Source organism: Toxorhynchites rutilus, chromosome 3 (assembly GCF_029784135.1).
Source record: "Toxorhynchites rutilus septentrionalis strain SRP chromosome 3, ASM2978413v1, whole genome shotgun sequence".
NCBI lineage: Eukaryota > Metazoa > Arthropoda > Insecta > Diptera > Culicidae > Toxorhynchites > Toxorhynchites rutilus.
In genome coordinates, this window is record NC_073746.1 from 143,498,647 (window position 1) to 143,511,149 (window position 12,503).

General features: G+C 38.2%; 2 protein-coding genes across 10 annotated transcripts in view; one reads left to right on the plus strand and one right to left on the minus strand.

The window, feature by feature from the left end:
- The window catches only part of LOC129775257 (mucin-12), a 553,123-nt gene that overhangs the window by 526,944 nt on the left and 13,676 nt on the right, over positions 1 to 12,503 (plus strand). For 8 of the 9 annotated variants that reach the window (XM_055779763.1, XM_055779759.1, XM_055779768.1 and 5 more), the window contains 3 exons: positions 8,051 to 8,384; positions 8,473 to 8,593; positions 8,907 to 9,187. In XM_055779763.1, the coding sequence (XP_055635738.1) occupies positions 8,051 to 8,384; positions 8,473 to 8,593; positions 8,907 to 9,187 (736 nt within the window). The remainder of the gene's footprint in view (positions 1 to 8,050; positions 8,385 to 8,472; positions 8,594 to 8,906; positions 9,188 to 12,503) is intronic. The other variant, XM_055779765.1, reaches the window with a different exon arrangement.
- The window catches only part of LOC129775259 (MPN domain-containing protein CG4751), a 71,603-nt gene that overhangs the window by 19,258 nt on the left and 39,842 nt on the right, over positions 1 to 12,503 (minus strand). The gene's annotated exons all lie outside the window — the stretch shown is intronic.

Sequence of the window (12,503 nt, forward strand, 5' to 3'; positions counted from 1 at the left end):
TTGGTACTTTTTGAACAGATCTACCAGTACCAACATAATACCACAAAAAAAAACTAGAATCGAATATACGTAACCCGCGTAAATTCGAAAGCCGCGATACTTTTTGAACAGACCTCGTACATCGAAAAGAAATTGGATTATGCATATAATCGAGTCCGCCCTGTATCTATAAACACCGTTCATGAGCATCTGATGAAGCTTGATTACCTAAACCGCTACGAGGTATGGATTTCTCACAAACATTTATGGAAAGTGGGGGAATGCGGACGCTCCGGAAGGTTTGTTTTGACGTAGGATTACGTTTTATGAGAACACATTGGGAGAGCAAATCCAAACACGGTGTCCTGGTGTCTGCCGCATGTCGCGAAACCGGTCAAAACATACTTGGAAACGCTGAAATGAAAGGTCCTATCCCGCCCGCCGTATTCTCCCGACATTGCTCCGTACGATTACTACCTTTTTCGATCGATGCAACATGACCTGGTCGACCAGCACTTCTCCAATTTTGATGTAGTCAAAAATTGGATCGATTCGTGGTTAGCCGACAAACCGGCCGATTATTTCCGCAAAGGTATCCGTGAACTGCCAGAAAGATGGGAAAAAGTTGTGACTAGCGATGGGCAACACTTGAATATTAAATTTGTAACCATTTTTGAAAAAGAACGAAGAAAATTACCGGTATTCCTATTAGTGTTATACCAATGTCCCGGAAAAAGGATAATGAAGATGATGGAGTTTCCAGTTTTCATTAGAAATTTGGCTCAAATAATCATGAAACCGTGTGTATTTTGAACATTGTTTTGTTTCTTCCATATACACTTCATATGGCACGCAAATATTAAGCTGTCAAAAAAGTCCTGCGGTATTTTTTTTTGAATTGTCATTTGTTCATAAAATTAGTTACAATCATCTGTTTTAAGTCAAATATGCGCCGTTTTGTTCGATGACTTGTTCCCAACGAGATGCCAACTTCATAATACCCCTGTTATAGAAGCTCGCTTCCTTATTGGCAAAAAACTCGGATAGCCAATTTTCACAGGCTTCTTTTGTGGCTAACTTCTGACTACCTAGCTCGTTCGCCATGGACAAAAACAGGTGGTAGTCACTTGGTGCAAGGTCCGGACTATACGGCGGATGCAAAAGAACCTCCCATCCGAGCTCCCGGAGCTTCTGACGCGTCACCAAAGAAGTGTGTGGCCTGGCGTTGTCCTGATGGAAGACAATGCGGCCTCTGTTTATCAAAGATGGCCTCTTCTTCATGAGTGCTACCTTCAAGCGGTCCAGTTCTTGGCAGTACATGTCCGAATTGATCGTTTGGCCATAGGGAAGCAGCTCATAATAGATTATTCCTTGACAATCCCACCAAACACACAGCAGAACCTTCCTGGCCGTTAACGAGGGCTTGGCCACCGTCTGAGCCGCTTCAACGGGCTTCGACCACGACCGTTTGCGCTTCACGATGTCGTAAGTGACCCACTTTTCATCGCCAGTCACCATCCGCTTCAGAAACGGGTCGATTTTGTCGCGATTCAGCAGCGATTCACATGCGTCGATACGGTCAAAGATGTTTTTTTGCGTCAACGTGTGTGGCACCCATACATCGAGCTTCTTTGTGAATCCAAGCTTCTTCAAATGGTTAATAACGGTTTGATGACTTATCCCCAGCTCTTGGCCGATGCTACGGCTGCTACTATGCCGGTCTTTCTCGGCTAATTCAGCGATTTTGTCGCAATTTTCGACGACAGGCCTTCCGGAGCGTGACGCATCTTCGACGACCTCTACACCAGAACGAAAACGTTGAATCCATCGTTGTGCGGTGGAAATGGAAACTGTATCGGGTCCATAAACTGCACAAATTTTATTGGCAGCTTGAGATGCATTTTTGCCTTTGTCATAATAGTACTGTAAAATATGTCGAATTTTCTCTTTATTTTGCTCCATATTTGCGACACTATAACTCACGAACGACTTAACCAAACAGAACACTGTCAAGGACTATATTATAGCGCGCAAAAATACCTTTCCAACAAGCTATAGTATGACTCGATACAATGAATACAACTAGAACTACGCGCTTACAACGACACCTCGCGGAAATACCGCAGGACTTTTTTGACAGCCTAATAATTACGACACCATATTTTGCTTCCCAATACAAATATACTTCGTCTACTGCTTCACCTCGATATGTACCTCATTGGTGTTATGCGAAAAAACTGAATTTTTCAAATGTTCTGCCGTGATATCGTAGTAGGCGTTGTTCAAAGTACGTAGAATTAAAGGTAAGGGATATTTCCTGTGTATACACACTAGGGTGCCAATGAAAATGGTCATCTCGAATATCAAAAAGTTACCTCATAAAAAACGTTCACCACCTCGAAAAAACAGCCTATGCTGAATTTTAGCTCAATCGGACTTAAGGAAAAATGGCCGCAAAGCGGTCAAAGTTTGCGTTTTTTAAAAATCGAAAAATCAGCCAAGGGGGGAGTAGAGGAAATCGGGGTTTTCAAAAAAAAAAGATTTTGATGCCAAATGTCTTAAAATTGCATGAAACGTCGAGATCTAGTGTCATCTCAAAAAAAAAATCAAAAATTGGCACTCTGGCACTTTTTTTCGGGGTGTAAATGCCAAATGTCTTAAAATTGCATGACACGTCGAGTCAACTATTTTTATTGGCACCCAAAACCATACTTTTCGTTTCGTACTCCGAAAATAAACAAAGTCCCAGAGTGCCAATCTTTGACATTTTTTTTTTCCGAGATGACACTAGATCTCCACGTTCCTTGCAATTTTGAAACATTTGACATCAAAACAATTTTTTCGAAAACCCGATTTCCTTTACTCCCCCCTTGGCTGATTTTTCGATTTTCAAAAAACTCAAACTTTGCTCGCTTTGCGCCACTCTCCCTTAAGTTCGATTGAGCTGAAATTCAGCATAGGGTGTTTTTTCGAGGTGGTGAAAATTTTGTATAGGGTAACTTTTTGAAATTTTAGTGTCGATTTTTCCCCATACATTCATTGGCACCCTAATACACACGGAAAGCGCATGTGTTATACACACAACGAAGTTAATAATAAAAATCCTCAATTTGTTCGAAGTTCTGCAGTGTTTTCAATATTTCTCGATTAATAGTTCTAAAAATCATAAAAAGTGACAAAATCGCAAGTCGAGCCGACGGTAAACACGCCTCTTTCGCTGCAATAAAGGTTTTATGTGATTTTTTCTATCAATTTCATGCTGCACAGTTCTTGTTTACTTCAGAAAAATGTTGAAGTACCACGTCCCGCGATGCCAGAACAGAATAATTTCGAATGAGATAAACTAATCGGAAATGTTTTCAGCTATCGCTCCTGGAACGGGAACGACGCTGCTTAGATATAACCTCTCCACACATTTATTTATCGGTTTTGCATTATTTTTATAGCACAGGTGCAATAATTTTACTATTTAATTTTTTTAAATAATTAAGTAAACCGCTATTTCATCATTTCAAAATATATTTTGAGACAGTTCTTGTGTTATAATTTAAGAAATCAAAAAATGTTTGAATTTAAATGGATTCGATCGATGGTTTATTACTATTTTTTGTCTTTTTTCTCTGCCTATCACTACTTAAACAAATCAGGGAGTAGACTACCTTTCTTTTCTACATACTTTTGGCGTTGGTAGTCCAATCGTGATTTGTGTTGACGGCATTGGGCTTCATTTACTAGTTTAGGAGAGCGTCAAAGAATGATTGATTTTCAGACGTTTTCAAAATTAGAATTATGAATGAGAATCAACTTTTTCGTATCAAATTATTATTCTGTTTCAATGAAAAACACTTTATTTTGCAGGTGATGAAGAAATCTTTTACAAAAATTGTTTTTGAAGACAACTTCATATTATAATGAAAATATTCAGTAACAATGTTGGAAATGTCAACACAAATGGTTGAATAGAAGTCAGAAATACGCGTTACAAGTAATTAAATAACATGATGTGATCATTTTCATTCAAATTTTAACATTTGAAAACTGGCTTCTTGTCTTCTAATCTTATAGAGTTTACACTAACGAGTTTGGGACCCATATCATGGACCCTAATTGAACGTCGCCACCAAACGTAGACACCGTACCACTATTATCGCGAATTACTCGTGGCTTCGTGTTCCGTTGATTTGAAGCGAAAATGGCAATGAAGAATCGAATCTATTTATTCACCTTCCTTATATACTTTTTTATTATTTTATCCATGTTGTACAATTACGGTGGATAACATACGGCGCCTCTCGAATTACAATTAGTGAATGAACATTTTACAACTTTTCGAATCCATATCACGGTTAAATGCACAATGCTGATTTATTCCGGTTCCTAATATGCCAGCGAAAAAATTGCGTTCTCCATTTGCTTCGAATCTGTAATGTTATTTGTAATCTCAAAATTGGTTTAAGAAATGATTCTGATGAATGATAAAGCCTTAGTTCTGAAGAATGGCAAAAAAGCGCAAGTGTTCAGGTTGTTGCGTCCATGATAATTTGACTTGGCACCTGCACAACACAATCCTCTAGCGAATTGTAATACGTGCAATACTTTAATGCAATCCAATATTTTGTTTTTAGAATTGATCGGCCAAATGATTCTAAAAAAAGTGTTCTTAAATGTATTTTCACTGAAATTAAAACAGACCGATAAGCAAAATATTTTTCTTTTGGATGTGGATAAAACAAAAAAATATTGAGGGTATAACGGACAGGTTTATAATATACAAAGCATATAAATATCGCTCACGAGAGACCTAATTTCACAAACAGAAAAAGAGAGAAATAAAAGTAACTAATATTTTAATATTTTACTGCCCATTTCACCTTCTTCTTCTTCAATGGCACTAACGTCCCTAGTAGAACTGTACCGTCTCAACGTAATATGACTTGCGTCATTTGCTATATAAGTACTTAGGGTAGAAGAACATATCATCGCAATAGCATCTATTATGACAATACGAGTGAGTTTTTTTATTAGTTTAGTAAACCTATCTAATTTTTTAAGGCTCTAATATGTTTTTCAACATCAGAAACATTTATCTTTTGCTGAAAACTTTAGTTTTAAAAATAGTGTGTCCCATTGATGCTTGCTTCTTAGCATTTTGCTAAGAAATATGTCGTCAAAATAATGAGATTTTCATGCTGTGAAGTGGCTATTTTGATGCAAACACAGTGTAGACGCATACATTACAACCTTCTTGATGTTGTGATTCGACCAATTTATACGATTTTACCGAAATAAACATGCACCTACGTGCCAATTATCGCAATATCGGAAGCTGCCTTGTTCATATTATGGTTGTACGAAATCGCTGCAAAGCTGAAAAGCAGAGCTGCTGTTCCTGAAGAGAAGCGAACACCCCTTCCAGCCCTCACGCCTTTGTGATTCTCCTGTCAGCTAGCAGAGAGGCCTAGCAACGAGGAACAGGAGGAGTTCTTTTATAACCGGGAAGCACATAACAACAGTCTAATCTGGAGATGAAACGGATATTCGGTATCCTGCCTATCCGGCCAATACTTGGTATCCAGCCGGATACCGGATATTAGAAAAAAAAACAATAATTTCTCATTAACAGAAGATGAATCATAACCGGAACTTGTAATGCTTGTTAATATTTTTTTGATTTGTGGTAGATAAGGTGTACCTTCCCTCAGATCATCCGGAGGTTCTTATTTGTTTTATTTTGAATACAAATAATTGGTTGATGTTCTTTGCATATTGAAATTATGTGGCACAAAATCTGTTGGGATGTTCATGGTTATCGTAAAAGAAAGTTAATTAAAAGAATCGAATCGAAGCAAAAATCTATCAAAACTTTTTCCTACAAGAGCGTTCTTGGAATCTAATGGATGCTGATTGATGAGGTTAATTGGATTTACTATTGACTTGGTTAGTAAAACACTGTGTTAATCTACAAAATCTTTAAAAAAACAGAAAAAATATATTGTATTGTTATCCACTACACTTACACACAAAAAGATAGAAGCGTTCAAGTATTACATCTCAAAACTTGAAGCTTTAAATGAAGCTCTAAAATAATGTATGTAATAAGGTATTTGTTGGGTTTTCACAATGTTTCTAAAATCACTTAAAAACTCCGACTTCGCGCTCCGTTCCCATTATTTTTGTCGAGTGTAGAATCAACGATTGCATACTAGGAATAAGATTTAGAGGCATAGTTTTATTTAAAAATTATGATTGAAGTATTATTTTAATCCTAATAACACTTTTTCCATGTGACACCGACTTTTACCACGATATGTATGTACACTTATTACAAAACTCCAGGAACACTATTACCATAATGGGTACATGGAAGTGGCATTTTCAAAAATGTTTTTCATACAATTTAGTCAACTAATCAACGAAATATCAGTGAGAATCTCCAAAAACAGAGTTCAAACTGCTAGAAAAAATATACTTTTGTATGCTTCTGAACTAAAATAAAGTATTTATTCGCCAATTTGTGCAAGTTGGTGACATATGTCCTCCACCCTACCAACCCTAGTTGAGATTTTAATGCCAAATAACAAGCCTTGAATGTATTCGAAGTTGCAAACTCTAGAATACGCGTGACCACAGTGCCGGTCAGAAGAACTTTATTTGAACCCGAACCTCCGGCATGATAAGTATCGGAGGTTCGCGTTCCAGGTGCAAACATTATCATTAAACATAATCACATTATCATACGGTATACTTGCGTCTGGTGGACGAACAAAGCATAAGAGCCCAATTGTACAGTGAGACTAGCTGAAGAGCGTACTCCTTTCAGCCAGCAAAGAGGTATTAACGTTCAAAAACTTGCACTCCAAACATAACGCTCTCGTTTTTTAAACTTTGAGCAGTGCGAAAATGAAAGATGTAGTCCGCGTAGAAAAAATACCTCACCCCTACGCTAGCTATTCGTTTTTTGACTTGGGAAGCCTTGGGAAGAACAAAACAAAAATCCGGGTAAATGTGGCGGCTTCCCATTTTCAACGATTTGAACTATTTCAAAATTGGAGTATCATAATTAAAAGACGAACAAGCAAATCTCAGAGAATTGGCAATTAGAATATTAGCAATGGTGGGCTCTGAGATTGAACTCTTGCTTAGTAAGTGAAGGCGCAATCATTCGTATGCGTAGTCAATTGTGCCGTCCTCTAGTCAGATGAAAGGCTGTTGACTCCTCGATGATTGGATCGAGACTTTAATCGGGTAATGGAAGTAGTAATAGTAGTTTTGAATTACAGAGGCTTTGCACTTTTCAGTTCAATTACATCTCTGTATTAATAATAGAAAAAACATATTTTATGCTCTCGCCCGTTGCAATAAGTTGAAAACGGGCGGAGCCTAAGTTGCAATATTTCTATTCTCGATTCGGTTTTACAATGGTAGTGGTATATAGATATTGTACATCTACGCTACATTAGTTGTTCGTTATTGACTGAATGGGTAAGAAAGCACAGAAAAAGAAAGAAAAGTATGGGAGAATGACGGTTTTTCTAACTCCCGCCAATTTTGCTTTTTACGAAATAAGGGATTGTTATTTGTACCATATCGCAGCAGAAAGTTCTGATTTGTCCCCCTTATAAAAGCCCTAGTCCCACGTTTAAAAAATGTTCATCTTTCATGCTTGATCGCAAATCTTGTATAATTTCACCGAACCACGAATAAATCGTAACATGCTGACGAACACAACCAACTAACCATATAAAGCTTCATTACATAATAAACTATGTGTCGTTGAATCATTGTTCATTCATTCGTTAAGTATCTTCATACAATCATTTCTCCACCACACATCTGTCAAATGCACACTAACCGCAATAATTTGCGTTTCCCCGAATGCAACGATCGTCCTGCTTTTCTCAATATGCGTGATTAGCGATGAGTCGACATGCATGCTCGAATCAATCATGTACTGCCATTACTGTTAGACGGTCAATATGAAGTCTAGTACTATCAAATACTTTTCGTCCAAATCTGAGAAATATAAAATATGGAACTAACCGACCTATCTCTTTCAACCCACCCTCCACAGGCGCAGCCATCGCACGCGAACGCTGTGACAGTCTTCCATCGCGCAACAGAACGACCAGTGAAACCAGTGGCCACCAACAGCAGCTGATCATGAACAGCGGTGGAATGCCTCCACCCAGGACAATTCCATCGGGCAGCTTCACCCGACCCCAATCGATGGTCGTAAGCCGGCAGAGCCACAGCCATAGTCCGCCGGTGTATTCATCTCCGCTGAGTCCACCCTCGACCGGTATCTACACCGGCAGTGACGGTTCCTCACTCAGCATCGACGAGACGGACAGTTTCGTCGGTTCGCTCACACCGGACGAGGGCAATGGCTTTTCTAAGGTCATTAAGTGAGTCTCTTCTTGATTCGATGCCGTTGTCCCGGAGTGGGTTTTTCATTGATAAAACAACTTTGCTCTGTGTTCCCCCTCTTCCCAGCACTCTCAATTCGGGCTGTTCCATTCCGGAGGAGAATTCAGAAGAATATATCCACAACTATGGCCGTATCAACCAGCGGCCGTTCACGCAGCACCGCACCATCGATGAGTTTAGTGGTCATGTGAGTATCCAGTATCCGCGTTTGTTCTCGTGGCCGATCAACTTTCAATTTGTATTTTAAATTTCAAAATTCAAAATTTGCTCACACAACTATAAAAATTGGCAAAATTGATTATTTCCGGACTATGTTTTATTTTTCTTTCTCTTTGGCGCTACAAACTCCCGAACATGAAATCATGCAACCCAAAATTTAAACAACATCTACCACATCCACCAACCAATCGGTCGACTGCATGGTGAATCTACAAAACCGAACCAAAAAAAAAAAATAATACAATACCCGCAAAATAAACAAAAAACCAAATTCGAAACAGATGAGGCACAGTTACAATCCACATTCTTTTCCTTACGGTTCGATCGAAAACCAAAATGTTCTCAAATCGAAACAGCTAAGGCACAGTTATAACTCACTATCGCTTCCAATATCGCAGGCGATCAGAAGAGGCAGTCCAGCACCGCCAACCCACGTGGCCGGCTCGGCCGAAGGCAGTGGCAATTACATGGAGATGTGCAGTCCATGCGGTAGCTCACCGGGCGATCCGTCCGGCAACGGAGGCTACATACCGATGTCTCCAATTACGGACTTCCCCCGAGGGTAAGTATTGCATGAGAGGCATTCCATCAATGAACACGAAACCATTTTAATTTCATATTTTTGATTCACGCGGAAATTTTGCCAACTTTTTGGACACTAGGTACGATGCCATGTTACGGTATTAGTTTTTAAAACACGATCACAACTTATTTTTTGCAAAAATAGAATCATTTCAAAAAATAAACTATAACGCTAACTAGTTATTTGGTCGTCTTATGCAAAGTTATAAATTATAATTTTGCGATTCTGGAAAAAGTACTACTAAACCACTACAAAAAACTTTTCTTTGACTGAAAAAAATTAAAATAAGGACGAATTTCATGCCAACTCGTCTTAGGAGTACCATCTCATATAGCAGTGAAGCGTTGTGGGTGTAAAGACATGGATGATTTAAACAACTTTGCATACTTGAAATATTAAAAATATAAAAAAATATAATATTAGGCTGTCAAAAAAGTCCTGCGGTATTTCCGCGAGGTGTCGTTGTAAGCGCGTAGTTCTAGTTGTATTCATTGTATCGAGTCATACTATAGCTTGTTGGAAAGGTATTTTTGCAGGGTTTGCAGGGTTGACAGGGTTTTGTTTGGTTAAGTCGTTCGTGAGTTATAGTGTCGCAAATATGGAGCAAAATAAAGAGAAAATCCGACATATTTTACAGTACTACTATGACAAAGGCAAAAATGCATCTCAAGCTGCCAATAAAATTTGTGCAGTTTATGGACCCGATACAGTTTCCATTTCCACCGCACAACGATGGTTTCAACGTTTTCGTTCTGGTGTAGAGGTCGTCGAAGATGCGCCACGCTCCGGAAGGCCTGTCGTCGAAAATTGCGACAAAATCGCTGAATTAGCCGAGAAAGACCGGCATAGTAGCAGCCGTAGCATCGGCCAAGAGCTGGGGATAAGTCATCAAACCGTTATTAACCATTTGAAGAAGCTTGGATTCACAAAGTAGCTCGATGTATGGGTGCCACACACGTTGACGCAAAAAAAACATCTTTGACCGTATCGACGCATGTGAATCGCTGCTGAATCGCAACAAAATCGACCCGTTTCTGAAGCGGATGGTGACTGGCGATGAAAAGTGGGTTACTTACGACATCGTGAAGCGCAAACGGTCGTGGTCGAAGCCCGCTGAAGCGGCTCAGACGGTGGCCAAGCCCTCGATAACGGCCAGGAAGGTTCTGCTGTGTGTTTGGTGGGATTGTCATGGAATAATCTATTATGAGCTGCTTCCCTATGGCCAAACGATCAATTCGGACATGTACTGCCAACAACTGGACCGCTTGAAGGTAGCACTCATGAAGAAGAGGCCATCTTTGATAAACAGAGGCCGCATTGTCTTCCATCAGGACAACGCCAGGCCACACACTTCTTTGGTGACGCGCCAGAAGCTCCGGGAGTTCGGATGGGATGTTCTTTTGCATCCGCCGTATAGTCCGGACCTTGCACCAAGAGACTACCACCTGTTTTTGTCCATGGCGAACGAGCTAGGTAGTCAGAAGTTAGCCACAAAAGAAGCCTGTGAAAATTGGCTATCCGAGTTTTTTGCCAATAAGGAAGCGAGCTTCTATAACAGGGGTATTATGAAGTTGGCATCTCGTTGGGAACAAGTCATCGAACAAAACGGCGAATATTTGACTTAAAAGAGATGATTGTAACTAATTTTATGAACAAATGAAAATTCAAAAAAAAATACCGCAGGACTTTTTTGACAGCCTAATATGTTACGAGTTAAACATAATTAGTCATTTAAGGAAACACGAAAAAGTTGTCAGAATTTTTTTCCCTGTTAAGGTGCTCATCTTCCGATGCAAATTGTAAGGGCTATTTATATTTTTTTTCAGAATTTTTAAAACATGTTTTTGAGAAAAATAAATGTTGAATCTAAAAATACTTTATTTCAATGATTTTTTAAAAATATGTTTGCTACCTTCAAACGAAAACATACAAAATTTCCTACATTTCATTCTTCGACTAACATTTTGTAGATTTTATAATCCAAAATTCCAAAATTAAATTTAAAAAAAACTGAAAAAAACCAAAAATTTCAAACAAAAATCTCAGATCCACAACATTTTGAAATGTAGGAAATTATTTATTATTTATGTTTTCAACAAACAAAATCAAACAAATTTTTGGAAAAAAATGAATTGAAAAAAAAATATTTTGAAAATAAAAATTCATTTTTTAGAAAACATGTTTTTCAAATTCTCAAAAAATAGATATGAATAGCCCATACAATTTCAACAAGTCACCCATACATCGGAAGATGAGCACTTTTACAGGGAAAAAAAATTTCTGACAACAAGTTTTTAATGTTTCCTTAAATTATATAATCTACTAGCTGACCCGGCAAACTTCGTCCCGCCCAAAATTAATTTATTTGTTATCACATCCCTTAGAGAGGGGGGAAGTGTCTAACCACCATAGAAACATATATTGCATCCTAAGACTCTCACATGCCAAATTTGGTTTCATTTGCTTGATTAATTCTCGAGTAATGCAGAAGTTTGTGTATAATTTGTATGAAAGCCCCCCCCCCTCCCTTAGAGAGGGGGTGAAGAGTCTAACCACCATAGAAACATTTATTGCACCCTAAAACTCTCACATGCCAAATTTGGTTTCATTTACTTGAGTAATTCTCGAGTAATGCAGAAATTTGTGTTTCATTTGTATGGAAGACATCCCCCCCCCCTTAGAAAGGGGGGTGGAGAGTATAATCACCATAGAAACATGTATTGCACCCTAAAACTCTCACATGTCAAATTTGTTTCCATTTGCTTGATTAATTCTCGAGTAATGTAGAAAGTTGTGTTTAAATTATATGGAAGCCCCCCGTTAGAGAGGGGGAGGGGTCTAAAAACTATTACGAAAACCTTCCCCGGCCCCAAAAACCCCTACATACCAATTTTCATGTTGATCGGTTCAGTAGTTTCCGAGTCCATAAGAATCAGACAGACAGAAATCTATTTATATTATATATATATATATATATATATATATATATATATATATATATATATATATATATATATATATATATATATATATATATATTCTTGCCAAAAATGACTTTTTTCAAAAATACATAACTTTTGAACTACTAAGACCGATTCAGATGATCAACATATCAAATTAAAGGGGGAAAGGATTTTTTGGACCATCGGGTAATTTTGAAAAATCATAACTCAAAAACGAAAAAAAACGCCTCCCTGGTTTCGAGATATGTTATGGGGAAAATCCTTATTTTTCCAGAAAAAAATATAAAAAACTATAGCGCCTTTGGTCCCGAGACTACGAAAACAATAAAAAA